The sequence below is a fragment of the Strongylocentrotus purpuratus genome, unplaced genomic scaffold (genome assembly GCF_000002235.5).
Source record: "Strongylocentrotus purpuratus isolate Spur 01 unplaced genomic scaffold, Spur_5.0 spur5_scaffold_18, whole genome shotgun sequence".
Taxonomy (NCBI): Eukaryota; Metazoa; Echinodermata; class Echinoidea; order Camarodonta; family Strongylocentrotidae; genus Strongylocentrotus; species Strongylocentrotus purpuratus.
Window position 1 is genome coordinate 16,101,485 of NW_022145603.1, and position 22,104 is coordinate 16,123,588.

At 38.4% G+C, this 22,104-nt stretch overlaps 1 protein-coding gene across 2 annotated transcripts; it reads left to right on the plus strand.

Annotated features, from left to right (window-relative positions):
- Positions 1 to 3,721: 3,721 nt before the first annotated feature.
- Positions 3,722 to 21,149, plus strand: LOC587537 (cytosolic beta-glucosidase). Of its 2 annotated transcripts, XM_030989278.1 has the most exons (9): positions 3,722 to 3,824; positions 8,825 to 9,184; positions 10,567 to 10,754; positions 12,229 to 12,423; positions 14,519 to 14,831; positions 16,786 to 16,936; positions 17,932 to 18,046; positions 18,443 to 18,611; positions 20,648 to 21,149. In XM_030989278.1, the coding sequence occupies exons 2-9, from the start codon at positions 8,947 to 8,949 to the stop codon at positions 20,869 to 20,871; spliced, it is 1,593 nt and encodes a 530-aa protein (XP_030845138.1). In that variant the 5' UTR covers positions 3,722 to 3,824; positions 8,825 to 8,946; the 3' UTR covers positions 20,872 to 21,149. The 2 variants fall into 2 exon arrangements, with proteins under 2 accessions (XP_030845138.1, XP_030845139.1); XM_030989279.1 differs by lacking the exon at positions 3,722 to 3,824 and having other exon boundaries at positions 8,722 to 9,184.
- Positions 21,150 to 22,104: the final 955 nt, after the last annotated feature.

Here is a 22,104-nt window from a genome sequence, read left to right on the forward strand (position 1 = left end):
CCGATTTTTTTTGGGGTGTTTATTTGAACCCCGTAAGTGATGTTTTCCTGGCATCTATTAACACAATGGAGACCATAAAAAGCAGTGCATGATAACGTCTTTTTAAATCAAGTAACAGTTAAATACACAGTTATATCCAGAGTTATCATGTGTTTGGTTAAGTTACCTGATGAGTTGAATATCTTCTCACAATATTTGCACTTGAAAGGGTTTCTCTCCAGCGTGCGTTCTTTTTTCTTTCTTTTTTTCTTTCTTTTTTTCTTTTTCCCCTTTTTTTTTGGGGGGGGGCCGCCCAAGGGGGGGGGGGGGTTGCAACAACCCCCCAACCCCCCCCCCCCCCTGGATCCGCCACATAAGTTTTTTGTTTGTTTTTTTACTTTTGAATAACCGGGTTTGGAGGAAAGACTACGCTCGATTCTCATGTTATTCCACAGGAAAAGGATTATGGGGTCTTAATTTTGAAGATATTTTAATTTTTTGAAATAACCGGGTCTGGAGTAAAGACTGCGCGCTATACCCATCCTTTATTACAGGGTTTTAGTTTTGAAAAAATTCGACAAAATATCCCTTCAAATTTATTACATTTGTGGGTAAAGTCATTATTACATTTGTGGGTGATTCAAAATTATTACATTTGTGGGTAAAGTGGTAATTACATTTGTGGGTGAAATTATTACATTTGTGGGTAAAGTGTTTTTACATTTGTGGGTGTTATAACATTTGTGGGCGTTATTACATTTGTGGGTGTAACAGGGACTAAATTTAGACAAGGACACGATACAACGAATCGTCTTCTTTCTATAATAATTTAATGAAATGTGAATGCTTCCGCGTTTAGTGTGGGATGGCCGTAAATGAATTCAGACACGATTTAAGAGTGATAATTTAATGAAACGCTAAAGCTTCCGCGCTTCGCGCGGGAGGAGGGGAACTGAATTAAGACAAGGACACGATACAACGAATCGTCTTCTTTCTCTAATAATATAACGGAACGTGAAAGCTTCCGCGCTTCGATTGAGAAGGGGGAAACTGAATTGAGGAAAGGATTAATTCGAAAACAGTACAACGAATTGTCTTCTTTCTCTAATGATTTAATGAAACGTCAAAGCTTCCGCACTTCGCGCGGGATAGGGGGAACTGAGTTCAGACATGGAATAAGAGTCGAGAACGGGACAACGAACCGTCTTCTTTCTCTAATAATTTAATAACACGTCATAGCTTCTGCGCTTCGCGCGGGAGGTGCGAAACAAGAATTAAGAGTCAGGAACGATACAACGAACCGTCTTCTTTCTCTAATAATTTAATGAAGTTTAAAAGCTTTCACGCGTTCCGGGCCCCGTGTTCATAGGGTTAAATTTGTAGATATTGGGACATTGGGACAAATATATATTTGTCGGCAATTGGTGGCTGGTTTTGTCGGTGATCGGTGGCCGCCACAACCCCCCCCCCCCCCCCCCCCCCCAATGAATAAGGTCTAGTGACGCCCTTGATGACACCACAGTTTATACATTCGAGATAATGTTTGCTACTGGTGAAGTACAAGATCATCGTCTTTGTGTATTATGCAGCAACGAAGCATATACAACGTCTCACGACGTGACAGATCACTTTTCTCTAACCTGTAACCATCAGAAGGCCTCGTTTCCAGGAAGTGCCGGTGAACATTAATGCGCCAAATCTGGTTCTCTAATTGCAAAAAAGATCATTACTCTTGGAAGGGGTAGGAGAAAGCAATTTTACGTCATATTATTCCAGGAAGTGCCTGAAAATGCGCCTAATGTGGTTCTAAAATTGCTTCCTACTCGGGGAGGGAGTTCTGACCCATTCCCAAACCCATCCCCGCTAAGTCGCTCCGCTCCCTCGCTGCTGACGCCTCGCTCTGTCGTTTCGCCTCATCGTTTTTCATATATTTCACCCCATGCGATTTTGTGTTCCCCCCCCCCCCCGGTAAGAAATTCCTGGATCCGCCACTGTTTTGATATCTTATTTGCGACACTGGCAGGTCACTAATTGGCGTGGGGTCAAGGGATGGATCCCCGGAAGCCCAGGGGTTTAAGGCATTAAATTACCTTCAAATGAGCATTCAGGGAACCGCCATAGGGCCCTAGGTGGGGTCCAGGTGGCAGAGCCTCCGGAATTCAGGGGTATTAAGCATTTAATTACTGTCAGATGAGCAAATGTTGATACCTTATTTGGGACACTGGCAGGTTACTAATTGGCGTGGGGTCCAGGGGCGGAGCCCCTGGAAGCTCCGGGGTCTTAGCCATTTATTCACGGTCAGATGAGCATATTTTGATACCTCATTATTTAGTGACACTGGCAGGTCACTATTTTTTCTTTTTTCCTATTTCTCTTTGTTTGTGTGTGTGTGTGGGGGGGGGGGGGCTCCACCGTTTCGTGGGCCGTGACATTTAGGCCTCACAATAAGCAAAATTCGTGCCTGACTGTAATTTGGGGAATTTGTCATTTTCCAGTAAACGCTTAATAAAAATGTATGATTTACTAAAAATTATTTACCCGAAAATTATGTCATTTCACAAAATTTGGACATCACTGGGTTCGACTTCGAATTAGAAAAAACACAGGTTTGAATTTCTTTCTTCTTAGGAAGGCTGCCCTCTTTTACCTTTCTTCTTCCTCTTTTTTAAATTTTCCTTTCCCTTCCCTTCCTTTCTCTTTTAAGTTTGCTGGGGGAGGCAAGGGCCTTTCGCCCAACCCCTCTCCAATACACACATTGTTGGCTGGATTAATTGCAACCGATCTCCCCTTCTTTTCACCCTTTTCTTGTTTCTTCCTTTGTGTTTCCTTTTAGCTCTCCTCTTTCCCTTTCCCTTCCTTCTCTCTTTTTTTTTGGCGGAGTGGGGGGGATGTGTGGACGGGGAGGCAAGGGCTTCCCCCCTCCCCGATCAACATATTGTTGGAGGGGAAATTGCAATGATATCCATCCCCCTTCTTTACTTGTCTTCTTCCTCTCTGTTCCTTCCCTTTATCTCCTCTTATCCTTTTTACTTTCCCTTTTTTTTTTTGGGGGGGGGGGGTAATACATTTCTTTCCTCCTCTTCTCCTTTCTTTCCTTTCTCTCCTCTGTCCCTTTCCGTTCTTTCTCCTTTTTTGGGGGGGGGCGGGGTGGGGGCCAAGGCCCCCTCGGCCCTCCCCCCCCCCCCCCCCCCACCCTGGGTCGGTGCCTGGGTGAGACAATTAAGGATCGAGAGAGAGAGAGAGAGAGAGAGAGAGAGAGAGAGAGAGAGCAAGAGAGAGAGAGAGAGAGCAAGAGAGAGAGAGAGGGAGAGAGAGATAGAGAGAAAGAATGAGGGGGGGGGGGGGGGGAGTCGGCGAATTGTTTAATATGCTTTTTTATTTTAAATCTGCGACGACCCCCGGGAACGCAGGATCTCAATAGTTAATTTGCAGGAACAAACCATAGTTGCACAAACCCTTGTTAGTCGTAGTGTGTGAGAACAAAGAGTATCTCTTTGGTGAGAACCTGTAGAATGTCTGAAGTTTAAAAAAAAAAAAAAAAAAAAACTATACCAACTGCACGATCTACTGTACATCATAAGCTCACGTACTATGCTGCTCATGACGCAATCTCCACTAGAGACTGAGCTGACAGAGCTAAGCTCAGCTCAAGGCTTAATGGAACTTTGTTTTATATATCGAATTAAAGTCTGTTACTGCAGACTATGATCTCACTCGCTCAGTACCCCACTACCCACTACTCACACGCCTGTAGTGTAGGCCTACTGTTCATCGGCATCTCAGCTCAGCTAACTTTCGATGCTGGCACTTCATGAAGTTCATGTTCCTGTGAATTGTCGTTAATGGTGAGCATTATTTGTTTATCGTGCTCGCTTTACCTATATAATCAGACGTATAACCACACAAGAACGTTATTTCTTGGATTATAGCATCATATTTAATAATAGACGATAATTGTATCAAGGAGGATATTCTCTTCGGTTGAAGTTTGTACAAAATAGCCTCCTAGCTGAGCTCCTATGCGAATTACAATGCAAAGTAACTACCACTACCAGCCATATACAGTACCTCACCTCACGCCTCAGCTCAACTCGGCTTCAGTTTTCGAAGCGCCCTGCATTTGTAATGCGGAATTGCTTTGAAGTTCCGCATGTACGCACTGCAATAATAGTTGGTTTGCTTGAATGTGGATTCGTGTAATGTGAATGTTTACGGTGAAAGACATGGCTATATTATCAATTATGATGCCTCTAGTCTAGGCTTTAATCCATCTCGCTTGGTATGCAGAACTAATTCATTGCATGTAATTGTTGGTGTGAGTGCAATGCAGATGCAGGTGGCCGTGGGGGGGGGGGGGGGGGGGGGGGGGGGAGGGGGAGGGGGGAGGGGCAGGGGGGAGGGGCCGGGGCAGGGGGCTGTGGGTGTAGAAGAGGTCGAGGGGATGATGGGTGCCTTATATCGTAGATGGGAACAGCACGGAGCATGGGGGCCAGCCAATACTGCAATAGCTCAACTACAACATTTGATGCTATACTGACATTCATATCTCCTGCACGTACATATATTAATTTCAGCTTTATGCGCATAATCATAATCATAATCTATGAAGAGGGGGCATAGTATACTCCCATTATAATATAATGGGAAATAAATATGATAAAACAAAACAGATAACAATTTAAGAGAAGAAATATAATTAAGGCCACATGAACTTAAATCCTAGTTTCTCATCCCACGCCCTTCCTCTTTTTAAGTTGGCCGCCTCAATATTTTGGTTCTTTTTCTGAAATAGGACATCTACACAAGAAAAATCATATACGTTGCACTTTTATGAGTCTCTGTGCAATGTGCATACAGGGTAATCTGGGTAATTGTGCCTCCCTTTTCATATTTTTTTCTTCAACTACTGCAAACAATGCAATTAAATTGCTAACGGATATGGTTACATAATTTACAGCTGTGGGTGGGGGACCTATCCAGATCCATACCACAACATTTTTTTTACTTCATAAACATGTTAATTATGATGCTAATTAATAATAATTCAATTCATTCAATTCAATTCAATTCAAAAATGGTTTTTATTAGAGCAGAAACATGATTCATATACAAATACAATTTTACATGAAGGACAGCCTTGGCTGGAATATACATGTTTACATGTTCAGCACAATAGATAACACTTTTAAATATATACAAGTAAAAAACTAGCAATATCAAAAATAAGACTCTGATTCTGTAACTAAAATCCATAAACACATTGCACAAGTTTCCAGAAATACAGCTGTAATTGTTTACACATGTCCTATAAAAGTCAATACAAGCATGGTAAAAAGATTAAAATGGGTACATTTTAAACAGCCTGTTGAGGGGAGGAGACAAGCACTTAGTACACCTGCAATAACAATAAAAGTACAAAATAAAACAATTTTTTTTTTTTTCAACTTTTATTGAGTATGTCAACTAGAAATGACAGTGGGCTATTTTTAAATCTTTTTGTTTTGAATTGAAATTGTTGATAGATGGGAATACGGCGAAGAGTGATATTAGTGTTTTTTTTCTTAGGTAACCAGGTCTGACAAATAGAGTGATTTGAAAGAGATTTTGCGAATTTTCTACAAAGTGCTAGTCTCCTCTCCTCAAGAGTTGGTAAATTGCATACTTGACATGCATTAGAATAGGTAATGTAACTAGGCCCTAAAATAATCTTACATACTCTACGTTGTATTTTTCAAGATTATTGTTTTGTTCTACTGTAAGACTGCTATGGAACGCAGGAGCACAATATTCTAAAATTGGTCGTATATAACCTACGTATATTGTCACTAAATCCTTAGAAGGTAAGTTGAATTTCTTAAAGTAAATAATAATAATAAATCGATCACTCAACAACCAATCAATAACTCGACCTGTCAATCATTCCATCGATCAGTGACCCATTCCTTCACCCAACCAATCAATCAGTGAATCCATGAAGTAATCAATCACCTAGTTAATACATTAATCAATATCATTCAATCAATTAGTCGGTCGATCAATCAATGAAGTAATCAATAAGTCAATGGATAAGTTGATCAGTCAGTCATTCAATCAATCAGTCAATCAACCAAACAATCAGTCATTCAATTGATCACTTAATCTGTCAATCTTGCATTCAGTATAGAGTCAATCACTCATCCAATCAACCAATCAATCACTTGACCTGTCAGTCATTCCATCAATCAGTTGGTCAATCAATCCATCAGTCAATTAATCAGCCAGTCAAAGGAATCAAATCAATGATGCAATCAGTTAAACAGTCAATATATCAATCAATAAATTGAACAATCCATCACTCAATGGATCAATTAGTCAGTCAATCTATCAATCAGTTAATCAGTCAATCTATCAATCAGTAAGTTGATCACTTGACCTGTCAATTATTCCATTGATCAGTTCATTGTAATCTTTAAGTGAGCATTCCATGTAAGTTTAGTTGGATTCTCTGTATTGGGTGAGTACTTTGACCATGAAATTGACCATGTTGCTTTAGAAATTACTGGACATTTGTTATAAAACAAAATAATAATGAACGAGAGGCCTTCCTGTTCAATGATTGACTAATCAATTATGTAATCAAATAACAATCAATCAATAAATCAATGTCTAGCAAACCCGTGGCAAGCTATTGAGTTGTCAAGGGAATCCTTTCTTCAAGAAGTAATAAGTATGCATAAAATTAGTAATCGGGTTTATTGATGTGAAATGGAAAGTGTTATTTAGGAAATTACGGAGGAAATGCTTATTCCCTGTAATAACGAAAAAGTTTGCCTTCGTTTTCTGAGTTCCTCTTATCTAAAAAGACCATCTTGAGGGAAAATACAAAAATAAACTAAAAACTTCCAAATTACAATTTGAAGTGAATATAGATAACCATTTTGCTTTCCAAATTACTGGACATTTGTTATTAAACAAAATAATAATGAACAAGAGGCCTTCCTTGTTAATGATCTTTCTTTTAATTTAATTCACTCTTTCTTCATTAATCACACTGCAGAGAAATCTAATTGTGGAATTGTTAACAGACTGCTTTACATCAGCTTTAATGGCAAAAACAGATCCTGCAACCAATTGTAAAATAAAATTAATGCATAGCACCGGTACTTCTCCCTTTCCTCATGCTAAGGGAAATGTTACAGGAAACAACATTCCTTTCAGTGGCATAGCTCTGGTCCATCGATTGGAGGGGGGGGGGGGGGGGGGGGGAGATAGGCATAAACCGCCATCATTGGTGATAAGGGAGATGGGGGCATAGGGCTTAGTGGATGAATAACAATGCAAATTACAAGTTACCAATGGGGTGAGAGTAAGGGAGGTAGAGAGGCGAGAGTTAGGAGGAACACTCATTATCTTTCCTATTTCCTACTCCCACTTTCATTTTATTCCCCTCCCCTTCCCTCTTTATTCTTATTTTTGTTTGTTGGGGTGGGAGGGGAAGAGGGAGGTAATACTTTTCCCAGTGTCCCTGGTATAGCACCAGACTGTTCCCATTCATGTGTTTTGTACAAAAAAAAACTTTGCTCTTGAGACACAAAAGGTTAATTCAAAGTCAATGTAAAATCTGAAATCTGTTATCTGTAGAAATGCAAATGCAACCATGCACAAAAGGTGAAAAGTTGAATAACCTACCATTTGTCTACCAAAATATTTACAGTACCATTGTGTACCATAATCTGCCAAAGGTGAAAAGTTGAATAATCTACCATTGTTGTTAGGAATAGAAACGTCTCTACTTTCAATATTATCTGCAAACTGCCAAGTGCCATGATATAGAGTGTATGTCATTTTCGTAATGTATCCAAATTCAAAGCATAGATCTAGGCCTTAAGCATTGTTAAGTGCCTGGAAAAAAATTGAAGTTTATGTGTTGTTGAAAGTTGAATAACCTACCATTAGACTACCAACAAATCTAGAGTACCGTTGTCTCCCATAATCTACCAAAGGTGAAAAATTAAATAAATATACCATTGTTGTTAGGAATAGAAAATCTCTACTTTCAATATCATCTGTAAACTGCCAAGTGCCATGATATAGAGTGTATTACATTTTTGTAATGTATTCAAATTCAAAGCATAGGCCTTAAGCAATGTTAAGTGCCTGGAAAAAAATATGAAGTTTACCTATAAAGGTATTCTATTTCAATGCAGAGAGTTTAGTACATAGACTACAATTTGAAAGGTCAGGTATACTTAATTGTTTGCCCTAGGTGTTTCTATCGCTATGGATTGGTGTCAGTTTCATTCGATGGGCCTGCTACCTTTTTATGCTCAAACGGGAGCCTGGCAAAAACATTTCTACCTCAATGTGTTGTACAGGAATATATGGGTGAATGGCTTGATCAATATCAGCCCTGAAGTCTGCATGCAAATTATATTTTCTTTTCAAAATGGATGAGTTCTAGATGATGACCCAGACCATTGATTCATAGTCATGGGAGATGACACTCTGCTTAGTAAATTGTGCATACATGTGTATAAAGAACATTCATTTTGTAAAAATTGACAAATGTGTGAACCAATATAAAATTGAACTATTTCCTTCTAAAAAAGAGCCTTCAAAGTCACCATAGACTGAAAACTCACTTAATAATGGTTTAGGCATTGAACTCTACTATTATTACTTTGGTACCCAATGAAAAGCAATTCTACCGTGGAATCACCCCCTGCACTCTTTGTATATTAGAGTACGGGGACACCCCAACCAGTTCTTGAAGGAATGGCCCAGAGGGAAGGTCTACAGGTGAAGCCATTTTCTGTAATCATAAACCTTATAACATTGTCAAATTCCCCTGTTTTTGTCATTGCAGTTTGGAGCTGTAACATAGCCACATGTGGGGTTCTTAGATCTAATGCTCACTCCCTCGAAACTCAAACGTCTCTGACTGTGTGACCCTTCAAAGCGTAGTTTGCCAGTGAACAGTTTGCGTCGATGGCTTCTATTCTACACCTCAGAGTCCCCCTCGTCTTGGGCATCGTACTACTCCAAGTCATCGTACCCACCGCCTGGTCAACGACGACGTCGTCCAATGACCAGTTCGTCTACGAGGATGTCTTCAATGATCCTCGTCGTGATGCACAGATCAAGGAGAGCTTCCCTGAGGGGTTCATCTGGGGTGTAGGAACGTCTGCCTACCAGGTAGAAGGAGCTTGGAATGAAGACGGGAAAGGTACGTTATGTACATATATATTTAGGTAGTTAAATAGAATGTTATTCACTCGATAAAAAAGAATGAACATGTGCATTATTGTACAAATAATACACAGCAGGGAGGGCATCAGTAAGAGTGAACCACACAAGGTACCTTTGGCACGGTCTAACATACCCCGAGGCGATATGTTTTGAAGGAACCAAGTGTTGGTAATCTTACTAATGCACGAACAAGATGATGTGTATTGAATTTATTCCTTGAAATGCTAGAGCGCCGTATGGCAGCCGTGCTAAAGCCAGGGTAATAATCGGGAGCGCCAGGAGGGTCAAATCTGACTGACATGAGCGCTATACAAGAACCCACTATTATTATTATTATTATTATTATTATTGTTTGTTTTATAAGATTACCTTTTATTTGTTTTTATAAAATGATGTTTTATAACATGATTTTACGAATTAGCGTTTGATGATGACCGGTCATTATCAAAATGCTGGTTAGGCAAAATAATTGCCTGGTCATGTGTATGCTCTCAACCAATCATTTGGTTAGGATCCATGTCATCATCTTATAATCAGCTATACAGTGAAGTCAAACAGAACAAAATAATACAACATAAATCAAAGCATTCACCCTGCATGAATTATATAAATAAAGAGTGGGACAAAAAAATAATACAGCTCCAGTGAAGTCTGGCGTTAAAGATTGAAATTGTTAGTTGTACCGGCCCTAGCACGAAGAAAAAGGAATAGAAGAAAAGAGAAGAAGAAGAGAAGAAGAAGAGAGGGAAATAAGTTGATATTCATAAGTCGTTGTGATTTTCTAGAAAATAATTACATAATGGTAAAAGGACTAGAGTATGTGAAGGGCCATAGCAAAATCAACAGGTGAAATTAAAAAAGAAACCAGGAGAAAAGCAAATGCTGCTTAAATTACACTGTTAAAAAACTTCAATTGTTGGTAAGAGCTGTGTTTAACAGAAATAGAATGTTATATTTGGGTAAAGGTAAAACTGAAACATAACTTTTGAGCTTTTCTCGTTATTTCAATATTGGTAAGTAGGAATATCATAGTATTATTTTACCCTGGGAACGGTTGCGCTTCAAATGACCTCATATTCATAATATAAAGAGTTGGAAGTTGGAAAGTTTGGACCCAACTTTCATGCCACATGTGTGATTTTTGTCTTTCTGTATACCCATGATTTTTCTGTGTGCAATGCATGCATTAAATTTTTCTGACAAGATCCAGTCAATAAAATTTCATTTCGATCAAATGTTGCAAAGCCTATTAAACCACTGATTCTTATGCACTACATAATCCAATTAGGTTCTAGAAAGTTTGACAATAAAATTGCATGACAAGAACTCAACTCAGATTTTTAATTCCCATCCCTCCAGGCCCGTCAGTATGGGACACGTTTACCCACACGCCAGGCAAGATCCATGAGAATCAAAATGGCAACGTGGCCTGTGACAGTTACCATAGATACGCTGATGATGTCCGCTTGATCTCTGGCCTCGGTGTGACCCACTACCGCTTCTCGTTTTCCTGGTCACGAATATTCCCCAAGGGGTTTGTCGATGAGGTAAGAAAGAGTCTGAGAATCTTAGAAAATGTGAAATATAAATATCGTCTTTATTTTCTTATTTATGTTTTTATTAATTCATGTAGATGTATGTATGTATTTATATCATTACAAGATTACATCTGGCAATGGCCTATACGTATAGCAAAGAGGAAGAAGTATTTTTAATTTGTATGCCTCCATTACAAAGTAGCCGGAGGCATTATGTTTTCGGGTTGAATGTCCCTCCGTCCTTCCATCTATACGTCCCGTTCTCGTGATTGCATTAACTCAAGAACCAATTGATTTATTCCCGCCAAACTTGCGTCATGTATGTATCTTGCAGAGCCATTGAACTGATTAGATTTGGGGGTCATGAGGTCAAAGGTCACATGGCTCATGTGTGCAAAAATAGCTCCCACATCACCCTCCAATATCTCAGGCTGCTCTTTTATTGTAGTTTGCGGTTTTCAGCATTTCCAGAGTAGTCATTAGATGTCTTCCTTAGGTGAATGTTGGAGGGGTGGAGTACTACCACTGTCTTTTTGATGCCCTCCTAGATGCTGCTATTCAACATCATGTTAATATACTCTCTATCACTTGATCTGCTAAAAAGTTTTTTAAATGATTACACCGACTCTAAGTCCTGAACCATCAATGATAAATCCTGTGAGGTACCTCTTGACCATGCCCGGGTAGAGAATGGCAAAATAGATAGAAAGCTTTATACCAAAAGACTTTTAACTTGACTCTGCCACATATACATGTACAATGCCAGGGATCCTGTAACTTTGTCTCAGATTCTGAAACAAAATCCTGGATTTTGTTCATGCTGCAATACAAGCCGATCGCCTGTCTGATTATCAAGATATTTATGATCGGAAATCAAAACCAAATTTTGCTTTTCCTAACGGTTTCATAACAGTACAGTCCAAATAGAAATACGAATAGACCAGAAGATAATAGTTGTAGGAAAGGATATTGGAAACAAGAAAATTCACTTCTGAATATTATTTTTAATTATGCGCAATATGCAATTTATAAATGTTACGTTAAGAAGATTGTTAATGGTTCTGTTTACTACCCACATACTTTGTTTTTTTAATTCAATTCGTTGCTAAGATTATTTTTAAGATATGAATGTGTTAGCAAAGAAAATAATACTAAGCTGGAAGAATTGTTGAATGTACTTTAATCTTTAGCCTATGTTATGTTTCATTCAATTATTATTATGGAAATAAAAACCTCGCTTGAGGATAAGAGAACAAAATAACAGTACAGTCTATTGGGGAAAACGAGTATGGTAAAACTGGTCTCTCAAATTTTAAAACTTTTTTTTGAGGCACTTGATGATCATTTTGAAGCGCAATTTTTGCAGGGCTTCATTATTACACCATATCACAGACACTGATAACACGTATGGCCATGCATCTCAGATTGAACATTGTTAAACGATGCCTTTAATGCTGTTATATTGTTTTTACTACCAATACAGGTGAATCCTGCAGGGGTGCAGTACTACCACCGTCTGATTGATGCGCTCCTGGCTGCCAACATCAAACCTGCGGTTACCCTCTACCATTCTGATCTTCCAATGGCGTTACAGGAGCTCGGTGGATGGGAAAATGAGATGATGGTGGTCTATTTCAACGACTATGCTGATTTCTGTTTCAAGGAGTTTGGTTCGAAGGTGGGTTTGGACGGAAGATTTGAGATGACAAAAGAACGTCTACCGAGAAACAAAACCAATTTGATTTGCCTATTTGGGACTCCCAATCAAGAACTATCTATTAAACCCTGAACTGGCTATTGTTCGCAATTGCACAATAAACTGTTTCAAGCATGATTACCAAACCGTTGCAACAGTAGCAAATTTTAAAGGTAAAGACCAGTTTTGGAAACGCCCCCCTCTCAAAAAATGAAATTGAAGCTCTTATTACCAATAATGTGAAAGAATATGTTTTGACTAATACGTGATCATACAAATTTTGAACAGAAACCGCCTACTAATTGATATATGTGGTAAATTATTATATCTATTTGGACCTGATGGATATAATGCACGTGTAGCTCACGTGTGCCTAGTCCGATATACATCTTTCTTTGTACAGTGCTTGTAAGTTTACCAAGACTGGGCCAAAAAAAAAATTCATTTAATTTTGATAATTCCAGAACCTTGCAATACACACCAATACTTATATGCTACATGATCAACCTTTTCTGATCGATTCCACAATGTTTCTTTCACAATTCAATTACATGACCATAACTGGTCTTTATCTTTAAAGGTAAAGACCAGTTATGGTCATGCGATTGCATTGTGAAAGAAACGTTGTGGAATCGATCAGAAAAGGTTGATCATCTAGCATCTAGCATCTGCAAGGTTCTGGAATCATCAAAATGATAAGAAATTTGGCCCATTCTTCGTAAAGTTACAAGCACTATACACAGAAAGATGTATATGGGACTACCCTATATCTCTCACAGACCATGAGAGAAACAAATTTACCAAATATATGAATTAGTAGGCGGTTTCCCGACAAATTTTTTATCATCATGTATTAGTCAAAAGATATTCTTTCACATGATTGGTAATGAGAGCTTCCATTTCATTTTTTGAAATTGGGGCGTTTCCAATACTGGTCTTTACCTTTAAGAACAAAAATGCCTAACGCATTACCTTCCATTGATAATCTGGGTTTCATTCTACACAGAAACATATTTTCTACTCAAAGAAAGAAGACCAATGACATTGCATCAATGACTCTGTAGAATTTCCATTCTTTTTGGGCCACCCTGTATATAAGCAGTCATTATTAAGAATTTACTCAACATGTACCTGGGGGGTGTTTCATAAAGCTGTTCGTAAAGGTGTGCATGACTTTACGAGTAACTTAAATATGAAAAGCCAAATGGGATGCTCAATCATTATTAACCGCATCAACTAAAGTTGGACTGTGCAGATGTAGATTAGCATTCTTACTATAGCAAACATTTGAAATACAAAGTACCGGTATATTTTGTTGCCATAATTTAATTGAGGTTATTGGAAATATAGTGACACTTTGTTAAAACATCAGGAGAAACTTTGGGCATCCTATTTGGCACTTCGTATACAAGACGTTCGTAAATTCATGCGTAACTTTACGAACAGCTTCATGAAATTACACCCCCCCCCCCCTGTGCAGATGTAGATTAGCATTCCTCCTATAACAAACATTTTTAATACAAAGTACCTGTATATTTTTTCGCCATACTTAAATTGAAGTTATTGGATATATAGTCACACTTTGTTAAAACATTAGGAAAAACTTTGGGCATCCTATCTGGCACTTTGTATACAAGACGTTCGTAAATTCATGCGTAACTTTACGAACAGCTTTATGAAGTTACACCCCCCTGTGCTGTTCTATTATGTTTATAGGTTAAAATGTTCACAATCAACCAACCCAGAATCGACGCTGTGCTTGCAGGAAGCCATCTTTCCTCACAATTGATATCACGTGACGAGCTCTGGACCAAACACATCTCGGTATCTGTCAAAGCTACCTTATATTAAGAATTTACTCAACATGTACCTGTGCTGTTCTATTATGTTTATAGTTTAAAATGTGGTTCACCATCGACCAACCCAAAATCGACGCTGTGCTTGCAGGAAGCCATCTTTCCTCACAACTGATATCACGTGACGAGCTCTGGATCAATCACATCTCGGTATTTGTCTAAGCTATCAAATATTAAGAATTTAGTAAACCTATACCTGGGCTGTTCTATTATTTTTATAGGTGAAAATGTGGTTCACCATCAACCAACCCAGAATCGACGCTGTGCTTAGTTACGAAGAAGCCATCTTTCCTCCCGGGAGGAGGCAACCAGGATATGGGGTGTACAGGGTAGTTCACGTCATGCTCAAGGCGCATGCGCGTGCCTGGCATACTTACGATATAAAATATCGTAAGGAACAAAAAGGTGTGCTGTCGCTCGTCATCGGGGCCGGATGGGTCGAGCCGTTGACCGAGGCGGAAGCTGACGTGGAAGCCGCAGAGAGGGGGAGGCAGCTGGAGGTTGGTCTTGTGGCCAATCCAATATTCGGCAATGGTAATTACATCCATAATGCCCATAGAGTGCTGAAGTGTGACGTCATCAAAAATCTATTTTTGGAATTTCTCAATTTTGTCTTCATTTTCCAGAAGAGCAGAAAAGTTAACGTCCAAATGTTGAAAACCAATTGAATATGTAAAGTATTGGCTGAGATATGGCTATCTGAATAACTAGATTTCCTATAGGAACTCAGTGTTATATTGCTCTGGCTCCGATGGTCATATTTCAGCCAATACTTAAAGGTAATACAAAGTTTTGGGAAATTTTGAAAATTGGGTGGATAGTGATTCTTTACAATTTTGATATAATTGGATGCCCCTGTGGATGTATTATAAGCACTAGAAAATTTAGCACCTAAAACACTTCTGCTTTCGAGAAAAATTGAATATAAGAATTTACCGGTGCTCCCAGTAAATTTTGATAAATTTAAAATAGCACCTATGGGAGTACAATGGTAGCCGCGACCATGAAAATTTCAGAATATGTAGTTGTGATATGTAATTTCAACGAAGGGAAGAGCTAATTGGTCAACTTTAGTCAAGAATATCTTTTTATAGCGAAATTAATATCTTGACCTTGATAGGGAGCTATACAACATAAAGAGTTTAGTATTCAAAATTTGATAACTTTAGACTCGATTTCAACCACGACAATGATCACTGAATATTGTAGGATCGCATATGCTTCCAATATGTTCATTTGAACCAACTTCATGACCCTATACCAAAGCTTTGTATTACCTTTAACTATTCAATTGGCTTTTGACATTTGGACATTATTTTGTATGCTCTTTCAGAAAATGAAGAAAAAAATGAAAAAATTCCAAAAATAGATTTTTATGATGTCACAGCTTTGGTACTCTATTGATCACTAGGTGCCATTTCCTAGACACAAGAAGACGTCGGTGATTGGTGGGGCCTTTGATCCGCTATGTGATCATGACATCGTACTAATACTGGGCTAACTGGAGGATGCTAACATCGGTTATGATTACTTGTTTACAGGCTGATTGACTTCACATGCTTTGTTAGTGCAAATAACAGAATCGAAATATCATCTCGTGCGCAACAGACATTTTGCTTTTTATAAAGGAGTCTTTTCGCAATGGATTCCATTTAGGCATAGAATATATAAGACAGATCCACGTCCAGTGTTTAAAGACCCCTAGGCAATTCCTTTACATATACACCCTATAGGTAGAAGCCTAGCAGAAGGTTTCAAATCTTTTTGAAACCAACATTGACATAAACTCGCAATTCTTTTTAAGTGATGAAATCAATTGAAGTAGTAGAATCGTTTCTCTTCTGCAATGGGTATTTTCTGTACTAGACCTTCAATGAATTGAAACGCATCCTTTGCGCATAATAAAATGAGCGCTTTAATTGTTGCTGATTGGAATAATGTCATGTCATGTACCATGTACATGCACGCACCATAGACGTATGACAGCTTAGTGTCTGTCGCCATTGCCCAAAGTTTCATTGTTTCACTGCGCGTAGGCGTGCTTTGGTTTAGCATAATATTCAGTTTATCGGTTGCTATGCTAGTGCTGTGATAATCAATGTCAAATAACTTGAAAACTCCTTGAGTAAAAATAGCCAAAATGAGACCAAGGCTGTTAAGGGGGAAAATCCTACAGTCACGTTACATTAGATCCTACATTACATTCTTTGAGCAAGGATACACGTCTACTTTACTATGAATATATTTTTAGCCTGGGTTGCTGTTTCAAAGAAAAGGAAATCACCCTCCCTATTACTAGTTGAATTAGTGCCTTGGTTTAATACTTTTAGATGTAAGTATGTATGTCACATTTTCGAGGCAAAAAAAGTTGGGAAAGATCAATCTTTGACATACTTAAAAAATTACAAAACTTTATAAGGGTATGAAAAATTTAGTTGTTAACTGTATATATATTAATATAAATATTGTGTATATTACTTTTTTCCAGGTGACTACCCGGCATTAATCAAGGAGTGTGTGGGTAATCGTAGTCTAGCACAGGGCCTTACTACATCAAGACTGCCCAGCTTTACCGAAGAAGAGAAGCGATTGCTCGAAGGAACCGCTGACTTCTTTGCTCTAAATCATTACACGTCCAGGTATTTAGAACTGGGTTTGGGGCCTGCAGGTAATTTTTTTATATTGACGAAAGTGACAAATACATTCGTTTGGGGACACCCTGTATAGGCAGTTATTATTAAGAATGTACTAAATATGTTATTGGGCTGTTCTATTTTGTTTAAAGGTTGAAATGTCGTTCACCTTCAACCAACCAAAAATGATCGCTATACTTGATTACGACCATCTTTCCTCAAGGGAAGAGAATTGGTCACAAACTTGCAAACTCACATATTTGTAATTGGGCCTTTAAAAAAAAAATGTTGTGACCCAAAAATCTTGAAATTCACGGTCGGCTTTTAAAAAAAAATATTTTAAAAAAAAATTACAGTTTTTCAGAGAGAAAAAATGTATTGAAGCATTCAAAACTGAGAAATATCAGCCTAAAGAGGGAGTGAAAAATATTAAAAATTTGAAGAAAAAAAAAAGATTTCCGACCGACCAACCCATGTTTTGGCACCTAAATGGCAATAATACAACATCTTTTTTTCTAGGCCTTGTCGTAGTACAGAGTTGCAATTGGTTTCAAGTCACTATCAATTTGATTCAATCAGAACTAGACAGGGTGCCATGGATATTGGAGTGTACCAATCACCTGAAGATACGATTTGTGTAGGGACCTACAGGTTCTGGGGGTGTTTCACAAAGACTATAAGGTCGACTTTAAGTTGGACTTAACTATGGCAGGCCTTCATGACACTAGTTGCTCTCACCTTTGCTCTCACGATTATGATCTTTAGATAACAATTTTTCCTTCAATAATGAACTATCAAAAAAAGGTCAATTCTGCAGATTTGTGACCATGATTTGTACGTCCCTTGAGAAACCAATGCCCGGAATGGTTAGAGGAACTAGTGGCATGAATGGCCGGCCATAGTTAAGTCCAACTTAAAGTCAATCTTAGTCTTTGTGAAACACCCCCAATTCTACTTTGTGTTTCACTGTGACATCACTGGCCCTGCTCTCTTTGCCATAGATATGCCAAGCACAAGAACCCATCAGAGATGAAAATACCATTTTTGAATGACGACATTGGAATCGAGATAGCAGCGAATGAGACATGGCCAGAAGCATCATCGCCATGGATAAAGGTGATAATACAATAATCAAATAAATCAAATGAATGGTAGCCCCCAAAAGAGAGAGAGAAACGGAAATATATAGATAACAAATAAACAAATGCTTGGATTGAGCCAAATCGGAGAACAAAAATCAAATAAATCAAATGAATGGTAGCCCCAAAAAGAGAGGGGGGGGGGGAATCTTATTGCACTTTGTATTCTGAGGTGCATTTAAGGCTCTTTCAGATATGTTGCTTTTGCCGCAACATATTTGAATGATGCTTTAAACTTGTCATGTAATTTTATTCTGCCTGTATGTTCACACCATGTGATCTCTTCATTTTTTTTAAATATCTTTTTTTTAATTGCACTCCTTGTTCTTTTTCCCTTCCCTTTTTTCCCTCCGTCTCCTTCCGCTATCTCTAGATTGTTCCATGGGGCTTGAGACGTCTTTTAGCCTGGATCAAGACTACCTATGGTGACGTACCTATCTACGTCACAGAAAATGGCGTCTCGGAACCGGACGGTCCAATGAACTTGAACGATGACGTCAGATCTAAGTATCTTCGTGCGTACATTAACGAGGCACTCAAAGGTTTGTCCCAGTCGTGTATCACATAGGCTAAGGAATCAAAAGCCATTTGTGACCGTGCATCACAAAAAGTTGCTAAAAAAGACTTTATTACTTAAAGTGACTCAGTAACTAACATTGCCTCAGATTTGGAAACAAAATACTGGATTTAGCTCATGCTGCAATCATAATTACAAACCTTTAGGTCAGTCAGGAATCCCATGACTTTTACAAGCTGATCTCCTGTTTGATTATCAAGATATTTATGATTGGAAATCGAAATTGCATTTTTCGTTTTTCCTAACAGTTTTTTGAACACTTCAGTCTATTGGGGAAAATAAGTATGGTAAAACCGGTCATTCAAAGACTTTTACTTTTTTGAGGCACTTCATGATTATTTTGAAGCGCAATGCTAATAGGGCTTCAATATTACACCATATCACAGACACTGATATTAAACACACTGGGCCATGTAGGCCTATCTCAGATTTAACATTGTTAAACGATGCCTTTAAGCATTTCGAAAAGCTCTCGTTAAAACTATACCCCACCACTATTACACAGGAATCAATGTAATCTGGTGGGGTGCCATGCAGAACCCCAATTTTGTTTCTCTCGTTAAAACTTTGAGAGAGCTTCTTCTACATGTATAACACAGGCACCAATGTAATTCCGCTTAGCTTTAAAATGATATTGTATTGCTCATCACAATTAGATGTCCCCAACTCAATTTAAAAAGAGAATAATGTCAAGTCTCATAAAATATTACTTTAGAGAAAAAGATTGCAGGGTCACATTCGCATGCAATTCTCATTCCTGTTACAAAACAGTCAGGAAGTTGTGATGGTACAAACTATCATTGGGTATATAGAATGTTTACTTTTAACCCTGAAAAGGCAGGGTTATTTAGGTGCGCTCTCAGCCTGGAATATACCCACCCTATCTTGAGATTGATCATAGAGTGACAGAAACTTGGTACACAAATAAAGGATCTCATCAAGAATCTGTCCATAAAGTTTCATATCTATGAAACAAACAGTTTTTGAATTATCGCTAATTGAAAATTCACATATCCGCGAATTGACAATCAATGCTGCATAGTGTACAATATCATATCCGAACAACTACCCCCTAGGATAGTTGTCTGGGGGGTTGTTGTCCTAGAGGGTGGTCGCCCAAGGGGGTACGTAGTTGACTGTGGGTTGTTATCTGGGGAGTGGATGTCCAGGGGGTATGTGTCCAATGTACAATACAAATGGGGAATTGTTCATTTTGGCTGTGCTGTTCCTGTAGTTCATACATGTACCTGAATGCATTTGGTATCAAAAGATGCCTAAGACTCTCTGGGGTAAAGTTTTAAATGCTAGCGGTGCAAAAAATACTACCCTTGAATGATTGGGGAGGGGGAGGGGGTTGAAATCTGCCCTGGCCCTTGGCCATTTCAGGGTTAATATAACATCCCTCTGCATTTCCTAAAGGCATTTAGTATACAGGTAATCATAAAAATTGGCTGCCATTTAATAATGTGACATTCCAGGCGAGCTTGTGCATGTAGTATGCACCGAGCTGTAGTTACTAATTGAATAAATACAAAATATAATTTTTAATGAGGGAAAATCATAGCTGAAAATGTAAGAAATATAGCAATATATAACAGGGGAACATTTGTAACTAATTTATTTGAAAATACTGAAATATAGCAGTTCTTACAAACCTATTTCAGTTATGCCAAACCTTTACCCCTGAAGGGCAACATCTTATTTATGCAATTTGCGTTCTGACAATTGTAGTACAAACAGTAATAGCAGGTGGATGAAATACTTCATCATCACACACACTTGGGAAGGAAGTATCCATAATTTTGAATACATTTACTTGATATGCCCATGTCATCCTGAGAAACTAACGTTATGCTTAGAATATCTTGATTAAATACATTTCATACACTTTGGTAGGAAATATTGCAGATTAATGGGCAAGAATACATAGAGAAATTTGTATTAAGCACTATATAAGCGGAATATTATTATTATTATTTATACAACTATTGTATTTTACAGCTTCCCACCTAGATGGCGTCAACCTACGGGGCTACTTTGCGTGGTCATTGATGGACAACTTTGAATGGTTTCAAGGATACAGTGACCGCTTTGGCTTACACCACGTAGACTTCACTGATCCTCTGCGCCGCAGAACGCCAAAGGCATCTGCGCAGACATACGCAACCATTGTCAGAGACAATGGTTTCAGGCCAAAAAAAGTGGACAGCAAGGATGAACTATGACATGTACCTTGACCTAGGTTATCAGCCGTTTAACCTGTTGACCACCGAATTCTATCATTCCCATAGGCTTTATACAGGGACTACCCGGTACTAGTAGGCAATGGGTTAAGTGTGTGAAACAACTGAAATAACAGTGTAGTCCTGCTGAAAAAGTAAACAGTACTCCATGTAGTCTAGTTAAGGGGTGGGAAGGGTGCATATATGTCCTGGGGGTGTTTCACAGAGATCCTAAGTCGAATTCAACTCTTAGTTGGACTTAAATATTATGGAGAGCCATTTGTAGCCTAAAATAGAATATATTCAAATAAAAAATTAAGAGTATTTTAGACTTTTCATAAATTAAACATCAAGAACATGAAATCTCCTTAATAATAGAAAATATGAATGATTTGAATTAACATGTTGTGCCTTTTAAAATAACTTCTAAAAATATATTCAAAGATGCTAACGGTTTTCCATAATTTTTAAGTCCAACTTAGAGATAAGTTCAACTTAGGATCTTTGTGGAACACCCCCCCCCCCCCCCCTGGGCCCCGTTTTACAAAACTTGTCACCAGTGACTAATGACAGATTTTGTTAAGCTACTGAAATCCTTGCTTCTGATTGGTTATTAGCAGATTTGTCAGTGATTTTGGTCATTTTTCATTTAACAAAAGCCTTTGTGAAACAGGTCCCTGGATGGCACTTGAAGGAGGTGCAAATAAAGGCGCCATATTGCCACAAAATAAGCCACAGAGTGTACTCCCCACTCGTCAGCTCCATGACCACTTCTTTTAGATATACTGGGCTAAAAGTTGAATTCAGGTCATGCAATTGCATTGTGAAAGAAGCGGTGTGGAATCGATCAGAAAAGGTTGAGCATCTAGCATATAAGTATTGGTGTAAGCCTACTGCAAGGTTCTGGAATCATCAAAATGAAGAAATTTGGGACAGTCTTGGTAAAGTTACAAGCACTGTACACAGAAAGATGTATATGGGAATACACAAACATGGCATAAAAATCTGTCCCGATTGTTTATGTTGTTACATGCCATATTTAGAATATGAAAGGATCTGAAGAGCCATGTTTTTTTGAGGGAACATTTTCCTCTGATATTCTTCCACACCTGCATAATAGCAATGATAACACTCACAAATAATTGTTCACCTCTTTCCAGAACGCAACCTTTTTTTTAAAGCTGATAGATGTACATACTATAGGGAAGGTCATGCAGCAAGGCAAGTTAAGGGTTT

What these genes read in the sequence shown, in the direction of transcription:
- LOC587537 (XM_030989278.1), top strand. Translation starts at nt 8,947, where the DNA reads ATGGCTTCTATTCTACACCTCAGAGTCCCCCTCGTCTTGGGCATCGTA. An exon ending in CCAAGGGGTTTGTCGATGAG is followed by an intron (nt 10,755 to 12,228) that starts GTAAGAAAGAGT and finishes CTACCAATACAG; the next exon opens with GTGAATCCTGCAGGGGTGCA. An exon ending in CTAAATCATTACACGTCCAG is followed by an intron (nt 16,937 to 17,931) that starts GTATTTAGAACT and finishes TCTTTGCCATAG; the next exon opens with ATATGCCAAGCACAAGAACC.